Source organism: Odontesthes bonariensis, chromosome 4 (assembly GCF_027942865.1).
Source record: "Odontesthes bonariensis isolate fOdoBon6 chromosome 4, fOdoBon6.hap1, whole genome shotgun sequence".
Classification (NCBI taxonomy): domain Eukaryota; kingdom Metazoa; phylum Chordata; class Actinopteri; order Atheriniformes; family Atherinopsidae; genus Odontesthes; species Odontesthes bonariensis.
The window spans coordinates 16,126,131-16,149,049 of NC_134509.1; the positions used below are offsets into that span (position 1 = coordinate 16,126,131).

At 40.2% G+C, this 22,919-nt stretch overlaps 2 protein-coding genes across 3 annotated transcripts; one reads left to right on the top strand and one right to left on the bottom strand.

Annotated features, from left to right (window-relative positions):
• Positions 1–728: 728 nt before the first annotated feature.
• On the bottom strand, positions 729–10,750 carry tapt1b (transmembrane anterior posterior transformation 1b). 2 transcript variants are annotated; one of them, XM_075463197.1, is made up of 14 exons: positions 10,521–10,750; positions 9,103–9,233; positions 8,898–9,016; positions 8,095–8,257; positions 7,851–7,986; positions 7,262–7,359; positions 7,111–7,180; positions 6,861–6,941; positions 6,530–6,639; positions 5,717–5,776; positions 4,696–4,764; positions 4,541–4,617; positions 4,247–4,419; positions 729–4,141 (listed from the first exon to the last, which is right to left on the bottom strand). In XM_075463197.1, exons 1-14 carry the CDS (start codon positions 10,696–10,698, stop codon positions 3,888–3,890), a joined length of 1,719 nt encoding a protein of 572 aa, XP_075319312.1. In that variant the 5' UTR covers positions 10,699–10,750; the 3' UTR covers positions 729–3,887. The 2 variants fall into 2 exon arrangements, with proteins under 2 accessions (XP_075319312.1, XP_075319311.1); XM_075463196.1 differs by having other exon boundaries at positions 729–4,144.
• A 3,319-nt stretch (positions 10,751–14,069) lies between these two features.
• Positions 14,070–22,466, top strand: clrn2 (clarin 2). Its single transcript, XM_075464449.1, has 3 exons — positions 14,070–14,478; positions 15,427–15,606; positions 21,579–22,466. Exons 1-3 carry the CDS (start codon positions 14,226–14,228, stop codon positions 21,845–21,847), a joined length of 702 nt encoding a protein of 233 aa, XP_075320564.1. The 5' UTR covers positions 14,070–14,225; the 3' UTR covers positions 21,848–22,466.
• Positions 22,467–22,919: the final 453 nt, after the last annotated feature.

Genomic DNA, 22,919 nt, shown 5'->3' on the forward strand with positions numbered 1-22,919 from the left:
TTATGGATCGATGGATAATGAAGCAAAAGACCCCTGCTTGCAGACAGTTGACTTGCCCCTTATTTGTTTATTTCCTTAATCTTTATGTTCTTTTGGGACAGTTTCGTGTAATTTTGTTGAGATTAATTGAGGTCACATTGTTTCTGAGATTTTCTGATAAACTGAAGACCAACCTCCACCTGACCCCCTCTTGGCCCCTGGTCTTTGTCCGGTAGGCCCATTCAGGAATTCATTCATGATGAAAACTGTTCATCTGAGAAGTGTTTGTGCGGATCTTGATAACAAAGTGTCACATATTGGCCCATATTCAGTCCAATATTTGTTTGGTTCATTTTTCCAGAACGTCAAAATGGCACATCACAGTTGTGTTAAGAGAATAATTCTTTAATATTGTAATTCAGTTGAAATAGCTGAATACTTAATATTTGCACATGAGGGATTACCCGGTTTTGGCAACATAACTTATAACAGCATAAATAATATTTATTTTAATAAAGCATTTCTTTTAAACTCAAACTGTCAGTGTATGTTCGATTCAGCTTTCCTGATTCCTTTTTTGTTTGACAGCTTTGGAGTTACTTTTTGCTGACTCTACAAAGGATATGGTCAGCCTGTGATCATTCCCCCAAAAAGTTTGAATACTGTGTAAAATAGTAAGAGAATGCATTTATTTGCAAATCACGTAAACCCAGTATTTGATATACTGAAATGACATATCAGTGATCAAAACTGAGACTTGTTAGGTTTTTTAGAACAATGTTATTTTTAAGACTGCAAAAAACAAAAAAACAAGGAGAAGACCTCAAAACCAATTAGGTAATTTAGCAGCAGGCCAGTGCTATGATTTGTTGTGAAATATGTACAGAGTGGGCAAAGTTCAGGGCGCAGGGTGACTCACGTGGGGGAGTTGACCTGTTGCTGCATGACATCTCCCAACTCTCTGGCTGCTTTCCTTTCCTCCCTCTCCTCTGAATAAAGCCCACCCAGAGCCCTGCAAAGTATTTGGGCTTTTCATCATCTTCTGTGTATAATAGCATTAAAAGATTCAGAGAAATCTCTGTACACTGGGGACAAGGCTAAAAAAAATAAAACAACATGTTTTTGGGGGCACTTTGTAATAAAAATGAACACAGGAGCCTTTCTGAAAAGCATCGTCAGCGAACACAGTTCTTATCCACCAAATGCTAATTTAAGAAAAAGAAAAACAATAATAAAAAAAAAGCAGAAAACAACCTCCTCTTTTGCCTGAGCTGCTTTAAGAAGGGCTGAGGTGAAGTGGAAAACTAACACAACCACATTTTTAAGATATTTTTGGGGGAATTGTGAGCTCCTCTTAGCCAAAAAAAGATAATTCTTGCTATTGGATTACGGTGCAAAAGCCAGCGCTTGGGTGCGCATGACATGATCAATGTTCACATCTGCAAATAAACCATTGATGCTAAATGGTACGGACATTGTTTTGGAGCTAAATATTTTGCTCAAAATAGGACATCCTTTTTCTCCGTATTTTTACTTTTTTACTCCGTTTAGTCTGCACCATTTTCAACTTCCACTATAGTTTAAACCGTTTTCAAATCAATGCATTCTGATTTACTGACAGTTTACAAATCGTCTTGGATTTTTAATCTTTTTTTCAAAGCATTTGTTTGGTCTCCAAAACTGCTTGTTGTGAGTATAAACCGAAGAAGCTCATGGACTCTGCAGCCTGATCACTGGATGGTGTTTGGCAAACACGTGAAGTTTTAGTTAAAAGGGGGAACACCCAAAGTCTGGTCACAATACAAGCTGGTTAAAGCGAGTAGTCTTGGAAAAACTGCTTTGAAGTCTCCGAATACCACTGTGATCTCTTCCATCCTGTTCTATTGTGTCACTTCACACAACATGTAACGTAAAGGATGATGACTTAATACAAAATATCCCGTATTCAGACACCAAAATAGTCCCAGTGAGTGTGAATATGTGATGACAGGGACCCTCTCCATACATCTGCTCAGGCGAACAGTGGACTGCAGTGTTTTCCCTGTTAACAGAGAGTGCAGTGACTCGTTTCACCGAAACAACCGCCACTATTCCCTGCTTTACACTCTCTCTCACTCTCACACACACAGAAGCATTTAAATCAAACCAGAAAGCTTTACAAAACAAAGTGTTGTTTTATTCTCCTTGTATCGTATAAGGAGAGGCATTACACAGATAAGTTGTACATGAAAAAATAAAAACATCAATATGTCCGATTCATACACGTCGTTGGGAGATCCGTCCACGCAGAGCAAATGACCTCTCACACCTCTCACACTCAAAATGCATTCACCCTGCTTCATGCTTCTTTCACAAGTATGCACTTATCTACTTCACTGCGTTCCTATAGAGAACCTTGACTTTGGCCCTGCTTGTGCCTCTCATGCATTACCTGCATATATGAATCACAATTAAGTAACAAATACCAGTTATTTCTGAAAACTATAGGAAGGCTGTTACCAGCACCAATCTGAACCATCACCAATCCAATATCAAATAAGTGTCCCATCACTTTTTAGTCGTGGGCACCTTCTTTCACTTGTACTGCTCTCCAGGTATCCTTCCTCTCTTCTCACTTGCATCACATCTAACGAGTAAGACGTGGATGTGTTGTTTTGTACAAAACAACTAACAATTTGTATAAAAATTTTGGTTCACAGCTTGGGTGAGAACAAAAGCTGTTTTTGGCCCGCCTCTTTGCTTATATTTAGAAATACTGATAACACATGAGAGGGACAAACCAAGGCCTATGTTGACATGATATGATCAGCCAGCATATTTTCAATGGATACACAAACATCTTTTGTACTCAGGTTGCAATGTTTATACGAAAACTTTTCTGTAATTCTTTATAACAGAGAGGAACTGGAAGAGCACACACCACAAATCTAAGGATCAGACCACAGTTTCCAACACGAGTTATTGATGTCTGTGTTTGCTATTGATAATTGTCAGGCTGCATGGTTGAACTATTAAAGTAAAAATCAAGCATGTTGGGGAAAAATAACTGAAATATCTGTGGATAAAGACTCGCACCTCAACAAATAGGCACCATCTTCTCAGTGCTTCAAAGTAAGAAGATCAACACACACGGCATTGCACTAACACTCCAACGGTGGAGATGATGCGTTCATGCAAAAAAAACAAAAAAAAAACACGTTCTTAATGTCACAGCTGCTACATTCAACATGTTAAACTGCGCTCGTCGCTGCAACTCCAGTAAAACAAGATCTCTTTGAATATGTTTTAGTTCGTGTTCACAGGGTGACTTTAAAATTTCAAAAGTGTTCATGTGACTCAGTCATGGTCCTGCAGATGAACATGGTAAATTTAGAAAAAGTAATCTGTAATAAAAAGTTTAGTCTCAAATATTTGAATTTGTCAGATTGGAAATAAAATTTAAAAAAAAAAATCGTTAAACTGACAAATTTTGTTCTTTCTAAAAACAACTCCTCGCTGTGTGTATAATTGTGCTCTTGAACACGCACCTATACACAGTCTGGTTGTTATGCTCAAACAATCACATTTGATTTCTCCTCTGCACTTTTCTCCAACTGCAGCTTGCGTCACCCGTGTTTCCCCCCCGTCATCAGCAAGCGGGCCTGTGTGTTGCCACGACAACCACGACCCACTGTCAGAGTCTACTTGGTTCATCGAACACGTCCAGGATGAGCTGGAGACGCCTGATGAGGCCTCCGATGTAACAGCTTTATGCCTTGGCTGGTTTTGTCAGTAATAAATAAATAAATAGTTGAGGAGTCAGGCGCATTAGAAAGAGTCAGGTCTGAGCATGCTCAATGACCCTTGTCTGATCCCTGAACCCTACTGTGTTGCCAGGACACTGCACCGACTGGTGGCTCCTACAGCATTCAGTCTATTCGGTTGCCACAGATGGTGAATCTGTCGATCTCCAACAAGTCTTTTTTGGGTGGTCTGTGCTTGAGTCCATCTCCTTCCAATCCGGTATCAGTGTTTATGATTTTGTTGTCATCCTCCTCATCCGGAGTTGTCAGGAATGTGTCCGAGTCACTCTTGGGGAGAACGGGTGCGGCGCTCTCTGCCGCAACTGTAGGCTGAGAAAAGTCTGATGCCAGGGATATTCCTACTTTGTCAGTCGTGGGCTCTGCTGGAGAGGGCGATGAGAGAAATTATCAGCAGAAGAATACATTCGTGTGAAATTGTATCAAGCCATTTATTAACAGGGATGTGACAGAGAGAGATGAACAACCTTGTTGTGGTGCAGTGTGGACTTGTTTTGTTCGGTGAGCTCTGGAGTTTGCTCGGCTGGAGGAGACAGAGGGAGGTGGATCGAAGAGTTTTTCTTCCATGTTAGCCTCTTTCACGAACATGCAAGATGTTCCAAGGAGAACAATACTGTTCAGCACCTTCAGAGTGATCATCCTGCACACAAAGACACATTCAAAGTTGGGAACAAGGTGGCATATTCTAACTGAAAAATCTAAAAACATATACAAACATTTGGAAACATATAAATGCTGCAGACATAATGTTCAGTACTTACCCCAAGTAAAAAAGGAGCACACACATAAAGGAGAGTGAACCCTGGATCTTCACTGAGCTGGTCACTACTCTGATCAGCTGGAATAAAAAGACAAAAGCATTAGCTAATCATACTTTATACACATCATCATCAATTTCAAAGAAAGAATGACTGACCAGCAAAGCTAAAGGAAGAGGGATGAAGCCCATTCTCCTGGACACTGAGTCGCTGTAGTCTGTGTAAGCCTGTGGACGCATTTATCACATCATCATCTAAAGCGTCAACAAGCAGCATTGTTCTACTACCTAAATCAATGAATTACTCAGCACATAACATTTTTAATCAAATTTTGACATTAAAAACCAGGAGGGGATGAGAGTCTTCCTCTCCAACAATATGATTAGAGCAAAAAAAAAAATAAATAAATTTGCAGAATGCGTAATGACTGCATTTTATAAGGATGCTTCTGCTGTATGAGATGATGAGACAGTTTGTAGTGTGACATACTGGTCTGTTATTTATACTTTTAGAGGCTGTGTGGGTATATTTATCACCAGTGGATAATAATAATAGATTGTCACTGAGTGGATTACACAAAAACAGACATTTCAATGCAGTTATTATATCTAGAAATTGGTTGATGAGATTTTAAATGCAGGGATTAAAAATACTTTGATGTACAAGTACGAAAACTGTGGGTCTGGGAGTGTACAAGTTGTCCATTTTGGTGCGAAGGAGCAGCGACTCTACTCTGAGCTCCTCACCCTATCCCTAAAGGTGAGCTCATTTCTGCCACTTGCATTTGCAGCATCATTCCTTTACTCACTACCCACAACTAACAACCAGGGGAGGATTGGGATGTATATTAACAGCTAAATCGAACATCTTTGGAACATTTCACGACTCCGGTGCCCGTGTGAGAACGGCTTTGGAGTCATATTTGTTGCTTGACCCCCTTCTGGGGTTTGGTGAAGTCCAAACTCTTTAGAAATTGTCATTAAACTCCACATATTGAATCATTTTTTACTAATGAATAAGAAGCCAAGTAGAAGATGTCTGATGATGTTTTAGGTTACGTGTGCATAACCTAAAACTGTGCACGCACCACTGTCCTGTACGTCTGTTTCTTAGAGGTGGTCCAAAGAAACAGAGGTAAAGAGGTGGCGGAGAAACAACTCGTCGCCTTTTTTCACTCACATTTTTCTGTCGACTGCTCACAAGGTCGAAAGCGAGGCTGGCTCGATATTCACTGTATACCTGGAAAACAATACAGAGTGACAGTATTCCTAAGCACAGGCAGACAACATCAAACAAATATACAGTCATGGAGAACAGGGTGAGTTCATTGTAACAGATGACGGAAAAGTGAACTTTTCAGCTTGAAGTGTATCTGCTTCTCGTTTACTTTACAGTATCCCACCATAGGAGGTTGGGTACAGTAAAGTCTGTGGCAGGACATGAGCCTTTTTAGCAACGCCTGTGACAAAAAAAGTCCAAAGTAAAAACGTGCACACATGGATTACCATTACAAGTGGACTAGCATTTGTTAAAGGGCTTGGACTCAGACGAGGTGAGGTTGTGTGATCAGATTTGACAATTTGAAGATAAACTGTTAATCCCTTCCTGTGGGGCGGGTCTCTGTTACATAACTATGACTGGGCCTTGAAAGAAATCAAAGAAGAAAACAACACATGAGGAAAGCAGGTGGGAAACCAACAAGGTGAGGATGAAATGAGGAAAAGGGGCTTAGCAGACTCACACTTTCTCTGTCATACTACAGCAGATAGTATGTGGAGTGAGGGGCTGGATGGACAGGAGTGTAAAAGAGAGGGGGGAAAATACCAGTTTGCAAAACACCTCAGTCAGTTGAGTAGGATAAGAATCCCAGAGAGACAGTGGGGAATTATTCAAAATCTGTTCCTTCTTGAAGATTGCTGGCTTGCTGCACTCGACCCAAATTGCACAACATCCAAAATAAAAAGACTGTAAAAGTAAATAGAAACGACTCACATCAGCACTGATGTCATTGAATTTAGTGATGAAGGCGTGTTTAACGACATCCACGGCAACCTCTGAAGTTATAACCATGACTACATCTGGAAAGAGCACCCACAAGTGGTCTGAAAACAAACACACCAAAGGTGAATCAGTACAAATAATTAATTCAACGCTACGTTTAAAAGTGGAGAGAAATCCAAGAAATGTGACAGCTTGGCGACAATGAAAATATCTGAGAATGGGCCCATAAGTACTGATGTGATATGCATTTATCTGCAGGATAGTATACTACATAGTGTTTATTCTATAAATAGCATCCTACGTGTGGGCTTGCATTAGTTACCAGGGTTCCATGAAAACTGCTCCATGTTTCTCAGACACACAATGAGCAGGAGGATGTAGTTGGTGAACCTCTCCTTTATGTCTGTTGGACACAAACAAATCAATCCTGGATTAACCTACTTTATGCTTACTGCCGCTGAACTCAATTCCAGAAATTTACCTTGGATTAGTTTAAAGGCTGAAGGCCAAAAAAATTTATTTTTATTTTTTAAAAGGTATGATTTTTGTGGAAAACATCTGTCACCACGCACCACTATTAGACATCTGGAAAAGGTTGTTCTTCTCAAACTTCTTGAACACACTTCCTTTGATCTCCACAAACTGCAAAGAGACCCAAAACGTCACGACTCAATTCAAGCTGCAGCACAAAGCTTTTATATATGGACTGTGCATCATACTCACATTGTTTGACATCATTATGGTGAGCAGAGACTTGTTGTGGGAGTTGAAGGCTACATTGAGAGTTGTGGCCTGAACCATGATAAGGATGGCATGAAGAACTGATTAAATACTGCTGAGGAAAACACACTTGTTGTACGTTTAGTAGAAGAACATTCTGCTTTCTGTTACTTTTACCTTCAGCCAATTAACATGCACTACTAGTTAGATGAAGTAATGATTACTTCATTACTGATTACACATTCAATCCATGAAAATGTTGTAAATGTTACTAAATGAAATGAACATTAAAAACAAATGAATAAAAACACCACTTTTTAGATTGACATTTGACAGTTTCACATTGCTTGATTTTTCTGAGAACAGATGCTCAGTTTACTTTTTATAAAATATACAGAACACTGCCAACAACTTACAGTTAGACTGGAATCCACCAAAAGATTAATCGATTACATATATATAACAAAAAAAGAAAAAAGAAAACAAAAGATAAGTAGTGTTTTTTTCCTCCACTTTGGACTCCTTCAGGAGCTCATAATAAAGACATGCTGACTGGCTGAGATAAATCCCAGATTCATCTCAGTGAGGATACAGACGTAGAGCACAGCCATGAGGAAGTGAGGAATCACGCCTATGTGCGCTCTCTTCTTCTCTTTGGGCTCTGTGGCTGTCCAGTACAGAGCGTCCAGGATGTCCTGGCCAAATGATGAGAACAGGCGGTCCGCCACCTGACAACACAATAATGACAGGATAACCGTGGGGGGGGGCATATCTTAAGGTGACTGGTGGTACAGTATAATCAGATAAAAACAAGAGAAAGCATGATCTGGTTGTACCTCTAACATGTTGTAGATGATGTAGAGTTTGATCACAGACTGTCCCCTGATGAGGTGGTACATCATTGAGTAATCCACGTAGCTCATCATCGAGTAACACAGCACCATGATAAAGCCTTTCAGCACATCGCACACCTGAGCTGGCTGGAGCAAGCGGGAGCCCCTAAACACAATGCATATTATGGAAAATACCATCAAGAGCAGAGCCGCAACAGGCAGGTTATTATCATCTGTTCAGGCAGACAGAACTCTGCTGCCCTCCAGAGGTTTTTTTCTTATCAACAGGTAAATAATCTACGCATCAGTTCCCACTTTGTACAGATGTTCACTTTCTTGAAGAGTTAAAACATTCAGTCGACTGACACCAAATTAATCTGCAGCTTTTTGACAGTTCTCATCATCACCGGGGCATTTGATGCTCTCAGGATTAGCTTCTTTGCCATCCACAGGAAACTAAACAGTTCCTGTTCTGTTGGACAAAACTAGCTCTAAAATTATCTCTGATTAACATCTACTGGCTTGACAAAGTTGTAGCTCTTCTTTAATAACATAAACCAAACAAGTGGATGAACATACATAATCATCAGTAAATAATACAGCCAAAGACTTAGAGTAACGCAGCATGATAGGTTGACAGCAGCAAAAACAGCCTTTTATGAATCTAATAAACTTGGGCTGTGGACTCAAATTATAAAGATGTTTGCAACTCATTTAAAAGTAGAGTGAACTATTTTTGCGTTATGGTTACGCATCAAATAATTTTTTGGGAAACAGCATTCCTAATATCTAAGAGCATATGGTACCTGAGGCCACAGCATGGCACCGTGAGGAGTCGTAAAAGGGCCAGAATCACCCTGAGGGGCAACAGTGTGAACACATAGAGAAAGGTATCCAGACAGAGGAAGAAGCCAAAAGTCATCAACTAGAGAAAGAGAATGGGAGAGAAACTAAATACAATTCATTTCGACGTGACACAATTGCTTTAAACTAAGTTACTTGTACGATTACCTTCTCCAGCTCCTTGGGGATGCGAAGGCAGGTGTACACCCTCTCTCTGCGCTCTGTGTATTTGGCCTCATTGTGTTCAAGGAAGTAGCCTCTGGTGAGCTCAGTAGTTATAAATCTGACCAAAGACAGGTCTGGAAATACAGAGAGAAAGAGAAAAAAAATGTTAGATATAAGTTAAAAACTGACACTGACAATGAAACTCCTTCTTTGAGCTTTGCTTTGATCTTGTCACGATCACCTGGTAAAGCGAGGGTAACTTTACAGTTCAGTGATATCTCTCGATTGCCTTATACCATGAAAAAGAGGAACTGTGAGGTTGGCCCCTGGTGTTTGGTGAGAGGGCCAGGCTCACAACTGGGGCTCTGGTTCACCTCGAAGGTACTAAGCTTATGATGAAGCTTTAGAAGCCATTTGATTTCACTTGAGTTCTCTGTGTTCCTTTAACATGTTCAAAGAAGCTTCCATTCTACTAGGAAGTTGTTAATAATGTTCCTTCATTTACTCTTGCCTTGCATATATAACTAGTTATAATTTGCTCACATCAATCTGGTCATTTACTACTCACACGACAAGTTTTGTTCACTTCATTTGATTAAACCATAAATCAAGAGCCATCTCCATCAAAGTTCAAACTGTGCTCCAAGCTCTCAGCATCCTTTGCTCACTGTGTCTGTACTTAACAACTTGTTTGTATATAGAGTAAGTAAAGATTAAAGATTTGTGTTTACATGGCAAGAGGCAAATGAAAGCTACATCAAATGAATGGAAAGTCTGGAACCCAGCATCCATTAAGCGGAGATGCAAACGGAAATTGTAGGCAATGTAAGAGACATGGGTATGTAAAATAAACTATGGCTTATTTCCGTAAATGTGCTGTGTAAACAGAGAAGGTGCAGAGGGACTTTTCCTGCATCAAATTAAAAACAAAAACGTGTGCTCTAAGGAGCGGGAGCTAAGCATGTGTGTATGGGTGCCCATATTATTTTCAGCCACGTACAGAACGTTTCCACTATCCAGCCGTATTTCTCAGTACGCATGCGCAAAAACAACATCTAGTTTGACAGAAGCAAACTGGCTTATGGGGACCCCTGAATTAATTGAAACAGTTACACTGTCACACCGACAGTCAGGAATCCAACTGCTACATGTGATTTGGATGCAGATGTCACTGCTTATCCTCCTGGCGTTATTTTAGTCAAGCTTAGTGTTTCACAAACAGTAGGTGTAGCTACAACACCAGATCAAGAGCCGCGCGCTGAGCTGCACAGTTTCAGCGATTGTAATTGTATCTGCGTACCAAAGAAACGTCATACTGCAAAGATTATAAATATCCAGTTGGTTTACAGGCAAATAACTTTATAAGCCTGTTAAGAGTTTGACAAGCTGAGGGTCCATGGCTGAGGAAATCAGTTTCTCACCTGACAGGTTGCGTTTCTGGCCCTGACTGCCGCCATTTTTATCACTGGAACTAAGCGTCTCGGTGACTCCGTCTTTCTCCTTGCTCTTGTCCGTTTTGGCAGGCTTTCTGTCCCTCGGCCTGCCCTCCTTCTCCTTTTCATTCTCCTCTCCTATACCTGTCGACAGCGAGTCCGCCATCTTCACCAAACGGTCTGAGCTGCTGCCTGGGAGATCGCGTCACACGCTTGGCGTCATCACGCACTGTAGCCAGAGCCACTCTGACTGTAGCTATACACTCTCATCAGCAGATGTCACCAAAAGCGCCGAAATTACGTTTCACACTTTATGAAAAGCTCTTTCGAATATCTTTAAAGGGACACTATGTAATTTCTTCCCCCATCTAGTGGTGCAATTTTATTTTGCAAAGTTGAATGAATTTGCTCTCTAGCGCCTCACGTTTTCAAATGTGCGCTGCAACTTCTTGAACTACGGCAAGCGGAATGTGTCAAGATTCAAGAAGCTATAGCTTCAGACTCAAGGTCCATACAAACAAAAAGAAATCAAGACACACAGTACAAAGGATTATATAACACACATACAACAACACTATGAATACAGATGACAGATAACATGTCAGATAACATAACATCTCCTTTGGTGTGCAAGCAATGCAATTAGTCATCTTCCGGGAGTTACCGGAAGTGACGTTGACGCAGCGTTAGCATTAGCCTGTGTTAGCAATCGGAGCATTAGCAGCGGTAAATAAACTCCCGGTAAACTTACAAACTTTCTAATGCCTCGTTTTGTGAGCTAAGAGCCTATGTGTACTACGGCAGAAGTTTGGTAACAATCAATGCATTATTAGTGGGATCATTTACGAGATAAAATCTATTTAGCATTTTTTTTTTTTTAAACTTTATTAGTAAATCAACAAAATAACAGTTTACAAATGTGAGCATAACGCCAAAAAGAAGATATCCAGGGGGAGCATAGGAATAATAATAAAAAGAAGAAGATGATGCACTTACAAAAAGAAAGCTAATGAACACAAAGACATATGTGCCAAGGAATAAAATCTATTTAGCATTAGCGGCTGTAATAAGCCATTTGGCGGAAATGACGTCACAATGACGTCATTTCTGCTTGTAGGCCTGGTGGGGAAATCGCGATTCGAAGTGCTTTATGTCCCTCTCGGCACTTCGTCATTTTTCATAGAGCGGAAGGACATGGCAGCCTCCATAGAGCTTACCTGCTCTATGTAGATACAGACAAGTTATTCTTCACTCAGGAGGATAAGTGAGATTTTTGACAGAGATCATTTTACACCAATGAGAACTAACTTATGAATGAATATGTTGATTTGAGCTAATAAATGACTTAATTTATTACATAGTGTCCCTTTAATGGCATCAACAATGCACAACAGCAGGCCCGTAGCCAGGATTTTGCTTGGGAGGGGGTTCTTTTTGTATATTTTGGGACTTTGTTCTAGGGGGGGCATGCCCCCCGTGAAATTTTGAAAATTCAACCCTCTGAAATGGTATTTCCTGCGTTTTTGAGAGGATTTCAAAGTAAGAAACGGAGACTGTAGATAACTGTTTCAGGCAGTATTGTATTCAAAGAATGTATACATTTTCTATGAAGAATACGAATTAATATATACATTTTTGTAATGCCTCCACATGCATCTTTTTAGACTTTGTAGAACACCCCCTGCCTACGGGCCTGCACCGTAAGGTCTTTGGGCTCTCACAGGCCTACCCACTAAGCCATTTTCATGTTTAACTCATCACAGTGGCGGTCCGACACTGATTTACACCCCGGGCCAAACCCGGAGCTGGTTTTTTTTTAAATAGTGGAGGGAAATTTACTTATGATGTACAATAGGCTACACACATTAAAAGTTTCACAATATGTTTGAATGAAAACACCAATGAACACAGTATTTCATCGATCAAAATGATTTTGGAGAAACACTGTATAATGAGCAGATAGACAACACATGTGAAAACATTAATACAACTTCTTCAGGGGGTCTATTTTCGTTAGATATGCTAAGCTTAACGTTTAGCCTATCTAGCTTTAGCTATTTTCCGACTACATCCTGCAAATAGTTTACAATATCAACCTAGATGCTGCCTTAGCCTATAGGCCTATACGTGCATTTTATGACGTTTAATAGCCATGTCACTTAATTAGGCTATACCAGACGGTAAACGTTACGTGATTAGCCTACCGTGGTGGCTGAGTTTCCCGCTCATTGCTGTTGGGATGGGGGTCAGAGTCGTAGCGTCCTCTGAACACTCTTGGCCACAAATCCAAATGAAGATAATTTGGGCAGTTTAGTCACCCTTCTATCTTGCTCTTTGCGTTCGTTCTGCTTCCTGCAGCCACTTTTGTGTTTGAAGGGCAGGGGATTGCCTACGTATCGCTTATTCCGGCCTCCAGAGTGGAATTCTTGAATTTTGAAATTCTGTCGAGTGGCTGTTTCCATGCAAATGTTCGAAATTACCCCCTGAACAAGTTGTATTAATGTTTTCACATGTGTTGTCTATCTGTTCATTATACAGTGTTTCTCAAAAATCATTGATCGATGAAATACTGTGTTCATTGGTGTTTTCATTCAAACATATTATAACAACCCTTAATGTGTAGGCTATTGTACATCATAAGTAAGGAATCCTTGCGCCGCTCATATCAGTAATTGTTAATTCATCACCTGCCACGACCAGACTTCTCGGGACCGTGGGGGGGTTTGTCGAACCCCCCGAACCCCCCCTGCCTACGGGCCTGAACAGACATAAATAATAGCTCAACTAAACAGCTGAGAAATGATAAAGGACAGTAGATTTAAATTGAAAACCTGAAAAGATTTAACCCTAATATGGTAAGCAATTACAAAAAGAATGATACAAAAGCCAAACATAACAAATCGCACCATTACATTAAAGAACAACAAGCTAGATCAAATTGTTGTACGTAAAGTGTACATTCCAGTATATATTAAATGTAGATACAAACAGTGATGTTTCTGCTTTTAAGTGCATTTAAAGTAAGAAACATACATAATTTTCTAAAGCCTTATGGCAGGTTAACAATGATAATGCTGAGTTGAGAAGGAGTCTTAAAAATATGGCCTAATATGTGTGTAAACTCCATGGTTAGTTTTAACACTGATATGAACAGGCTTTGCTTTAATTGGTGGAGCTTGCAAGAAAAGGATGTGGGGACCATATGCATACATGCAAATCCACGTGTTTGGATGCTCTAAGTTGACCTTTAGTGTCTGAATTATAACAATCAAAGAGGACAATTAAATTCGTTCATTTGGTTTTTACAGCTTCATCTGCCACTAAGGTCAGCATTTGGACACATCAATTCTTGCCTTTAAATGCCAAGTTGCAAAGGTTAATTCATCACATGAATAAAGAAAAGTGTGTGCGTGTGCTTGTGTGTGCGTGAGGGAGCAGAAACAGGCGCCCCGGACGCGGATACAGTTTCTCCCGGTAAGGGATCTCCTTGACCGCCATATATTTAGTTTCTCCTCTCGTGTCTCTTACATATCAATACAAGCAACGTCGCACTAAGAGCAAAAGCCTTTTTTTCTCTTATTATGAATGTTTTTCATTTATCAAACTATATAAACTCATGTTGATCACCGAGCGCGTCCCGCGGTCGCTGCCCGGCGTCGTATTACCTTCCTCGGGGCACAATGGGCTCGTAATATGCCTTCTCTGTGGAAACGAGTGGTATTCTCGGTGGCCTCAGTGCTGTGTGCCTGCTCGGTGGTTCTCCTGGTGGTGGCCCTGTCCACGGAGCGGTGGGTTACCGGGCGGATCCTGTGTAAAACCGGAGCGGAGATAGTGAATGCGTCCCATCCTGAGATGGAACAGTTCATCGGGCACATCTACTACGGTTTGTTCCAGGGAGGGAAGACCAAGAAGTGCGGACTCGGGAACAGGCGCTCCAAAATCTACAGTAAGATATCGTCTACATAACTTATAAAGTATCTTAACTACCATGGATATATTTTTTCTTTTCCAAATAAGCCGTCAGACGACCAATAGCTCACTGATCGGCAGGATACAACCATGACATGAGTTTGAAATGACTTACTCAGGCAACCCACTCAGGATGTCCATGTGTTTATATTCTGAAATCTAATTTTGTTTTCGCTGTTTCTGTAGAACTTTTGTGATACTAAAATGTCCACTGTTAAATTAAATGTGCAGACTTGATATTAAAACCATGTGTTAAGAATTTTTAGAGTACCAAAACGAGTATTTTACAACAAATAAACACCGGCCATTGTGATTTTTCCAGTCTGGAAATCCCTTTTCCCCCTTTTATATAGTTGTATAATGAATCATTAATAAAGACAGTTTTAATGCTTGATGGGATTTACTTATTAAGTAGCCTACACTGTATATCGAAAACCTCCATGTTCTCCCCACAGCCCTTGTTGATTCTCTCTATTATTGTTGAGGGATGGAGAACCCAGAATAAAGTCACTATCAGAATAAAATCCAAAGGCTGTTTATAATAAAATAGAATAGATAAATACTTTATTCATCCGCCAGTGGGGGAAATTCAAAATTACTTTTTGTAATTTTTATTATCATACCATTTATACCAATAAGTTTATTGATAGTGCAAGGTTCAAAACAAGGTCAGTATGGTCATCTTTATAGACAAGAGTTTAGTAAAAGCAAAGCAGGAAAAAGGGTTATATATCCAAAAGTGATTAACAACATATCAATGTGATTAACAAAACCAACCTAAATGGAGAAATTATTCAAAAATACACAGGAAGTGACCGTAAAACTCTCTGATAAGAGAGCAAACAGACCACGTCTGCACAAAACAAAACCCAAACCATGACAATACTCATAGTCCAGCTTTCCTTGTGTCTGTGGGAATCCACAGTTTTCCCAAAGCTTGTGCGAACACTGAATGGTGGCCTTCACATGATGGGGATTCTTTTCCTGCTGGTGGCTGTGGGCTTCGCACTGGTCAGTCTGTCTTTCTGCATTTACAACGCACGCAAGGTTCCCTACCAGAGCATCAAAGGCCACAAAGGACTTTACTTGTGGAACTTCATTGCAGGTATGTGAGGACTGTATGTCTTAAACACTTTCCCCCTGATATATGTCTCTACAATGTTGCATCGTAAACAGAAGATTTCATAAAAATAAACAGATTTCATGAACATAAACAGATGACATCATAGAAAAAAACAGATGAAATAAATACAAACAGATGATATAGAAATAAACAGATTACATCATAGATATAAACATGACGTCATGAACATAAACAGATGACATGAATATGATGACATTATATACATGAACAGATGACGTCATAAACATAAATAGATGACGTCATAAACAGATGGCATAGATATGAACAGATGACGTCATAGAAATGACCAGAAGACCAGAACGTCATAAACATAAACAGATGACATCATAGATATGAATAGATGATGTCATAAACAGATTATATCATATAAAATATGAACAGATGACGTCATAAACATGATCAGATGATGTAATAAACAGATTACATCATAGAAATAAACAAATGACATCATAGATATAAACAGATGACGTCATAAGCATAAACATGCCATCATGAATATAAATGATGACATCATAGATATGAACAGATGACGTCATAGAAATGACCAGAAGACGTCATAAACATAAACAGATGACATCATAGATATGAATAGATGACGTCATAAACATGAACCGATTAAATCATAAACATAAACAGATGACATCATAGAAATAAAGAGATGACCATATATATAAACAGAAGACATCATGAATATAAACAGATGACATTATTCATATAAACATGATACCATAAACATAAACAGATGATTTCATAAGCATAAACAGATGGCAGATATTTATGATGTCATAAACAGATGACATCATAGATATGATTTATTTATGATTCATAGCGTTGCTATGTGCCTGCCTTATCGGCAGCAAGTCTATGTAGCTCTCAATTTTTCTCGTCGTTTATATGATTATATGTCATTTTTAATTATTTATCTAAACATTTTTAGTTATTTTCATTGATCTGCTTTTTTGTTTTATTTTAATTATTTGACAATGTGCACTACTACTAGAGCAGTGTACACAAGAGAAGAACTTTTGGCACTGTCAAGGATTGGACGCGGAATTAAACATCCAATTCGGACCGAGCTTAAAAAGCTGTACCATGGATTCAGAGCTGGAGCGAAACTAAAGGCAAAAAGGCAGAGTGGTGGAGGTACAAACCTTTTCTGCCCTCGGTGATTATGGGAAACGCTAACTCACTACCAAACAAGTGTGATGAGCTAGAGGCGCTTGTGCGGAACTAACGACTGTATAAGGAGAGCAGTTTGATCTGTCTGTCTGAGTCCTGGCTGCACGACAACGCACCAGACTCATGTGTGGACATTCCCGGTTTCACAGCCGTACGAGCAGATCGTGACCTGAGTACGAGCGGCGGTGAGCGGAAAGGCGGGGGTGTTATACTGTTCTTTAATCAGAGATGGGTAAACCCCCGCAATGTGACCGTTAAGGAGAGGGTTTGTTGTCCAGACATCGAACTGCGGTCAGTTGGTTTCCGTGCGTTCTATGCGCCCAGAGAGTTCCCATACACAGTCGTCATCGTTGTTTACATTCCACCGAGGGTGGCACCTACAACGGCGTGTAACGTCATCCATGACGCCATTGCTAGGATACAGACCCAGCATCCTGAGGCATTCATTGCAATCACAGGGGATTTCAACCACGTCTCTCTATCCTCCTGCCTGACTGGCTTTGTACAGTATGTGGACTGTCCAACACGTGGAGAAAGGACATTAGATCTGCTCTATGCTAACGTGAAGGAGGCTTACAGGACAGTGTCTCTTCCACCACTGGGTAGATCTGATCACAGCATGGTCTATCTACAACCCACATACAGTCCGTGTGTACAAAGACTTCCTGTTACTACCAGATCTTTCAGGTAAGTGGTCACCAGAGGCGAGTGATGCATTGAGAGACTGCTTTGATGTCAAAGACTGGGCTGTACTGCTGGAGGAAGACAAAATGGACAATGACATGGACAGGAGGGTCAGCACCATCACAGACTACATTAACTTCTGTAGGGACACTGTGATTCCAGTCAGGACTGTAAGGTGCTATCCAAATAACAAACCATGGATCACCAGTGACATCAAAGACCTCCTGAACCAGAAAAAGAGGGCGTTCCAGAATGGGGATGATGAAAGGCGGAGGAGTGTACAACATGAGCTTAAAAAGACATTACGTCGAGCTAAGGTGGAGTACAAGAAAAAGGTGGAGAGACAGCTGGAGAACAATAACACCAAGGAGGTGTGGAGGGGCATGAGGACCATGACTGGATACAGACTGAAGAGCTCTCAGTCTGTAGAAGGTGATGTGGACAGAGCCAATACTTTCAACCATTATTACAACAGGTTTGACAGTGTGGCTTTTTCCACCGCTGCTGCGGCTCCCTCCACCCCCACCACTACAGCTGCTTCCTCTATACTGCTTCCACTGCCCTGCTGTACTTCCACCTCAACGGCAACCTGCATCGCCCAGCCTCCTCCTCCGCCTGACAGCACCTCCACCTCTGCAGCAACTGTCACCAACAGGCTTCTTCTGTCCAGCTGCACCTCCACCTCTGCAGCAGCTTCCACCGCCTGGCATCCCGAGCCCAGCTGCACATCCACCTCTGCAGCAGCTTCTACCTCCAGGCATCCTGAGCACAGCTGCATCTCCACATCTGTGGCTGCTCCCACCACCTGGCCTCCTCAGTCCAGCTGTACCTCCACCTCTGCAGCAACTCCCACCACTAGCCCTCCTCTGTCCAGCTGCACCCCACCCCCATCTCTATGGTTGATAGCAACATCACTCCTGTCGCCATCCCTCCGCTACAACCTCTGTGTCTAACTATAGAGGAGATTGGAGCTGAGCTCAGGAGACTTAAGTCAGGGAGGGCTTCAGGCCCAGATGGAGTCTGTCAAAGGCTTCTGCGGGACTGTGCCGGTCAACTAGCAGTCCCTCTTCAGAGGCTCTTCAATATGAGCATTCAGATGGAAAAAGTCCCAGTACTGTGGAAAACGTCTTGTCTCATACCAGTGCCCAAATTAGGGCAACCGGTGGAGCTGAATGACTACAGACCGGTGGCTCTGACATCTCATATCATGAAGACCTTGGAGAGACTCCTTGTTCGTCGCATGAGATTGCAGGTTGCTGAGGATCTTCACCCCCTCCAGTTTGCCTACCAGAAACACATAAGAGTGGAAGACGCGATTCTGTACATGTTGCATTGGGCATATGCTTATCTGGATGTGCCTGGTTCATATGTGAGAATCATGTTCTTTGACTTCTCCAGTGCCTTCAGCACCATACAGCCTCCCATACTGAAAGACAAGCTGCTAGGTATGGGTGTGGCCCCCTCCCTGACATCATGGATTATAGACTATTTGTCTGCCAGACTACAGTATGTCAGGATGGGGAAATGTGTTTCTTGAACACTGGAATGCAGTACTGGGGCTCCGCAGGGTACTGTTTTGGCTCCTTTTCTTTTCACCCTGTACACATCAGACTTCAGGTACAACTCAGAGTCCTGCCACATACAGAAGTATTCTGATGATACGGCTGTTGTGGCATGTGTGCATGGTGGACAGGAGAGGGAGTACAGGGACCGTGTGGAGGCCTTTACTGACTGGACCAAAAATAACTGTTTGCTCCTGAACACCACCAAGACCAAAGAGCTGGTGGTGGACTTCAGGAGATCTAAAACTCCACTTTATTTAGTCATTTATTATTATTATCATTAAGGCCCGACCGATTATCGGCCCCACTGATATATCGGGCCGATATTTAGCATTTTGGGGATATCGGCATCGGCCATACTTTCCATAAATTTCCACCGATAAGTTTATATAATTTTCACAACCAATTTTGCAGCCGTTTCGTTCTGAAAGCCATGGTCAATGAAGACCAAATAAAACGTGTTTGTTTGTTCCTGAGACTAACCATTTGTTAGTGCAAGCCTGCTAGCTACTAGATAGCCTGCTGGTGTGAGAGCCTATCTTGTTCCATAACAACTGGTTACCCAGCACGTTAGAACCAACGGTGATTGGTCATAATGTCCCTCTTAATTAACTTTAATAGAATTAAGTTTTGGCCAGTCGCTGCGTTTCAAACATCTAGAGTAACATCTTGTTACGGGTAACCTGTCACACCACCACCAGGTAGCTAGCAGGCTTGCGCTAACAACCATGGTGTTAGGTGAACAACTTCATGAAGCCATACGCGACGCGACTCAGATGATTCATTGTAAAGTTGTACGGGGATGTTTATGTTTATTTTACTGTTTAAAAATGCTATAAGCAGCTCCCTACACTTGATTTTTAGTTCTCAGTCAGTTCATTTTCTATTACTTCTTAATATAAAAATAGCATATATTCAAGTATTCTCATAGCAGGGAGTGATTTATTTTTTTACTGATAATTATGTATTTATATTATTATTTTATTTCCCGTTTTATTCTAAGTTATGTTTGGCTTTATTTTACAAATGCTGCTGGCAGCTTCCTGCACTTTTCATTTTTACAATTAAAAAGATTTAATGGATATGAAAGTTTGTGTCAGTGTGTGCTATTTTTAATTTAATAATTGAATAATGTTTCTATTTATCGGTTGCACATATCGGTTATCGGCCTCCCATTTCCATAATTATCGGTATCGGTATCGGCTCTGAAAAAACCACATCGGTCGGGCCCTAATTATTATAATTATTATTATTAGATAGTAGTAGTATGTTTATTAGAATTGGTATTATTGTTGTTGTTAATATACAATCATTGTAAATATTAATAATGTTTTGACTTACTTGACTAATTTGAATTTCCCCCATTGGGGGATGAATAAAGTATTTTTCTATTCTATTCTATAAACCAATGAAGTAATAAGCATAAACATATGCCATCATGAATATAAATTATGACATCAAAGATATGAACAGATGACATCATAGAAATAAAGAGATGACATCATGAATAAAAACAGATTATATTATACATATAAACATGATATCATAAATTTAAACGGATGATTTCATAAGCATAAACAGATGGCAGATATATAAATTGATGATGTAATAAAAATATACAGATGACATCATTAATATAAATGACATCATAGATATGAACAGATGACGTCATAAACATAAACTGATGGCGTCATAGACATGAATAGATGACGTCATTAACATAAACAGATGACGTCATAAACAATAACAGATGACATCATGAATATAAACGATGACATCATACATATGACCAGATGACGCGATAAACATAAACAGATAACATCATGCATATAAACGATAACGTCATAGATATGAACAGATGACGTCATAAACATAAACAGATGTCGTCATAAACAGATGACATCATGCATATAAACGATGACGTCATAAACATAAACAGATGACGTCATGAATATAAAGAGATGATATCATAGATATAACCAGATGATGTCATGATTATAAACAGATGATATCATACATAAACTGTTGTCATAAACATATACAGATTACATCATGTATATAAACAGATGACATAATTAATATAAACATATGACATCATATATATAAACAGATGATGTCATAAATATAAACAGATGACATCATGAATCTATAAAGATTACATCATGAATATGAACAGATGACATCATGAATATAATCATGATATCAAGAGTGTAAACAGATGACTTCATAAATATAAACAGATGACATTATATATTACGGCATCTTCTTGGTATGGAAGCAACTGTGCTGCAGACAGGAAATCACTGAAGAGTATTAAAAACCATCCATTCTGTTCCTAACTTTTCTGCTTTGTCTTTTCTGTCACTTCACCCAAATCATCTTTCTCTAATAGCTGTGACTGTTTTGTTTCTCAAATTTCTCCTTTTTAACAGTGAGTGTGATTTCTTCATTGGCATTCCTCTCCCAGAATGTTTTGCCTGCCTGATATCCTCCCTCTTCTGTTTCCAGCTGTTTTTGGTTCCCTGGGAGTTTTGTGTTTCCTGGCAGCTGTGAGACACCACAGTCTCACAGAGCGGGTGGCGAATTATCGGGAGAACCTCTTCGTCCTCGTTGTCTTGGAAGACAATCTGGACTGGTCTTTCTGGCTTGGCGTCGGCAGCATTGGGACTCACTTTGCTGTCTGTGGAGTGGTTGCGATGAGTCGTATTAAGATGCCCAAGCCAGAGATCAAGAAGCCTGAAGAACCTACAATTTCTTCTCTGGACCTGCTCTACTGAAGGACAGACAGAAGAGCATCATTGGCTGTGTTTACATCACTCACGGCTGATAAGAGAAAAGCATGAAGGCCTATTCGCACACTTTTGCATGGTTTTGGACCAATTACAGCCTTATAACTTTTTAAAAACAAATTTGTACTTAAGTAGTTAATTTGCACAAAGTTCGGAGCCCCCTGAAGCTTCTGCAACTCATCATAGTTACTTTTTTTGTAAAAAATGTTTACTTTGCCTACTTGGTAATCCAACCTGGACAAAATGGTCTTAAAGTATTCAATTAGATGAGTTTATAGAAACGAGAGCAAAGAGTTTATTTCTACACTTGCAGAGGGAAATCCAAGGGATCCCTCTTCTCAAATAGAAAAATCAAAAGATGTTTAATGAATGGACCTGTACCATTAAATATGTGTGGCTGTTCCAATAAAAAGCTTAGCTGTGAAGAACAGAAGATCACAGAGGAAGCTGCCCTGGAATATAAGCATTTCTTTGTGTTCTGCATCAGAGTTGGTTGATGTTTTCTGCTCCAGATGAGGAAGAGCATTTGAACTGAGAAAGCCTCTGAACTTCCACCCAAGAATTCCCCTCTGAATATTTGGCACCCTGTGCTGTTTATTCTACAGTTGTTGTGTACATAATGTTTTTAATTGTATATTTTTTATTGTGTGAATGGAATGTACTGTACATATGTTTTACATGTAATTTCATGGTATTAGAGTCTTTGGTGTCCCTTTCTAAAGTTTCTAAGGTGTCATGTTCATTATTATCTTTGATTCATAGAAAATGCTTTGCCATTGCTGATGCTTAGGGCTCCTGAGGTAAATAAACAAATGCATGATGTTTCAGAAATAGGAGCAGTTTAAGTTTAAGACTTTAGCTTTCATTAAATTCAACATTCACACTTCTGCATGCAGGTTTATTTAAAACGTCTTTGTGCACGTTTAAACAAGGCTTTGCAAATCAGTTTGGGCATTGTTGACTAGTGGAACTTCAATTCAGTTAGCTTGTCACTGTCTTCCAAATGTCTGATGGACTTAAATTTACTGAATATGCAGGATAAAAACTTTAAAATGTACTG

What these genes read in the sequence shown, in the direction of transcription:
- tapt1b (XM_075463196.1), bottom strand. Translation starts at nt 10,698, where the DNA reads ATGGCGGACTCGCTGTCGACAGGTATAGGAGAGGAGAATGAAAAGGAG. An exon ending in CCATAATGATGTCAAACAAT is followed by an intron (nt 7,181 to 7,261) that starts GTGAGTATGATG and finishes GTCTCTTTGCAG; the next exon opens with TTTGTGGAGATCAAAGGAAG. An exon ending in CTCTTCCTTTAGCTTTGCTG is followed by an intron (nt 4,618 to 4,695) that starts GTCAGTCATTCT and finishes TTTTTATTCCAG; the next exon opens with CTGATCAGAGTAGTGACCAG.
- clrn2 (XM_075464449.1), top strand. Translation starts at nt 14,226, where the DNA reads ATGCCTTCTCTGTGGAAACGAGTGGTATTCTCGGTGGCCTCAGTGCTG. An exon ending in CAGGCGCTCCAAAATCTACA is followed by an intron (nt 14,479 to 15,426) that starts GTAAGATATCGT and finishes GGGAATCCACAG; the next exon opens with TTTTCCCAAAGCTTGTGCGA. An exon ending in CTTGTGGAACTTCATTGCAG is followed by an intron (nt 15,607 to 21,578) that starts GTATGTGAGGAC and finishes TTCTGTTTCCAG; the next exon opens with CTGTTTTTGGTTCCCTGGGA.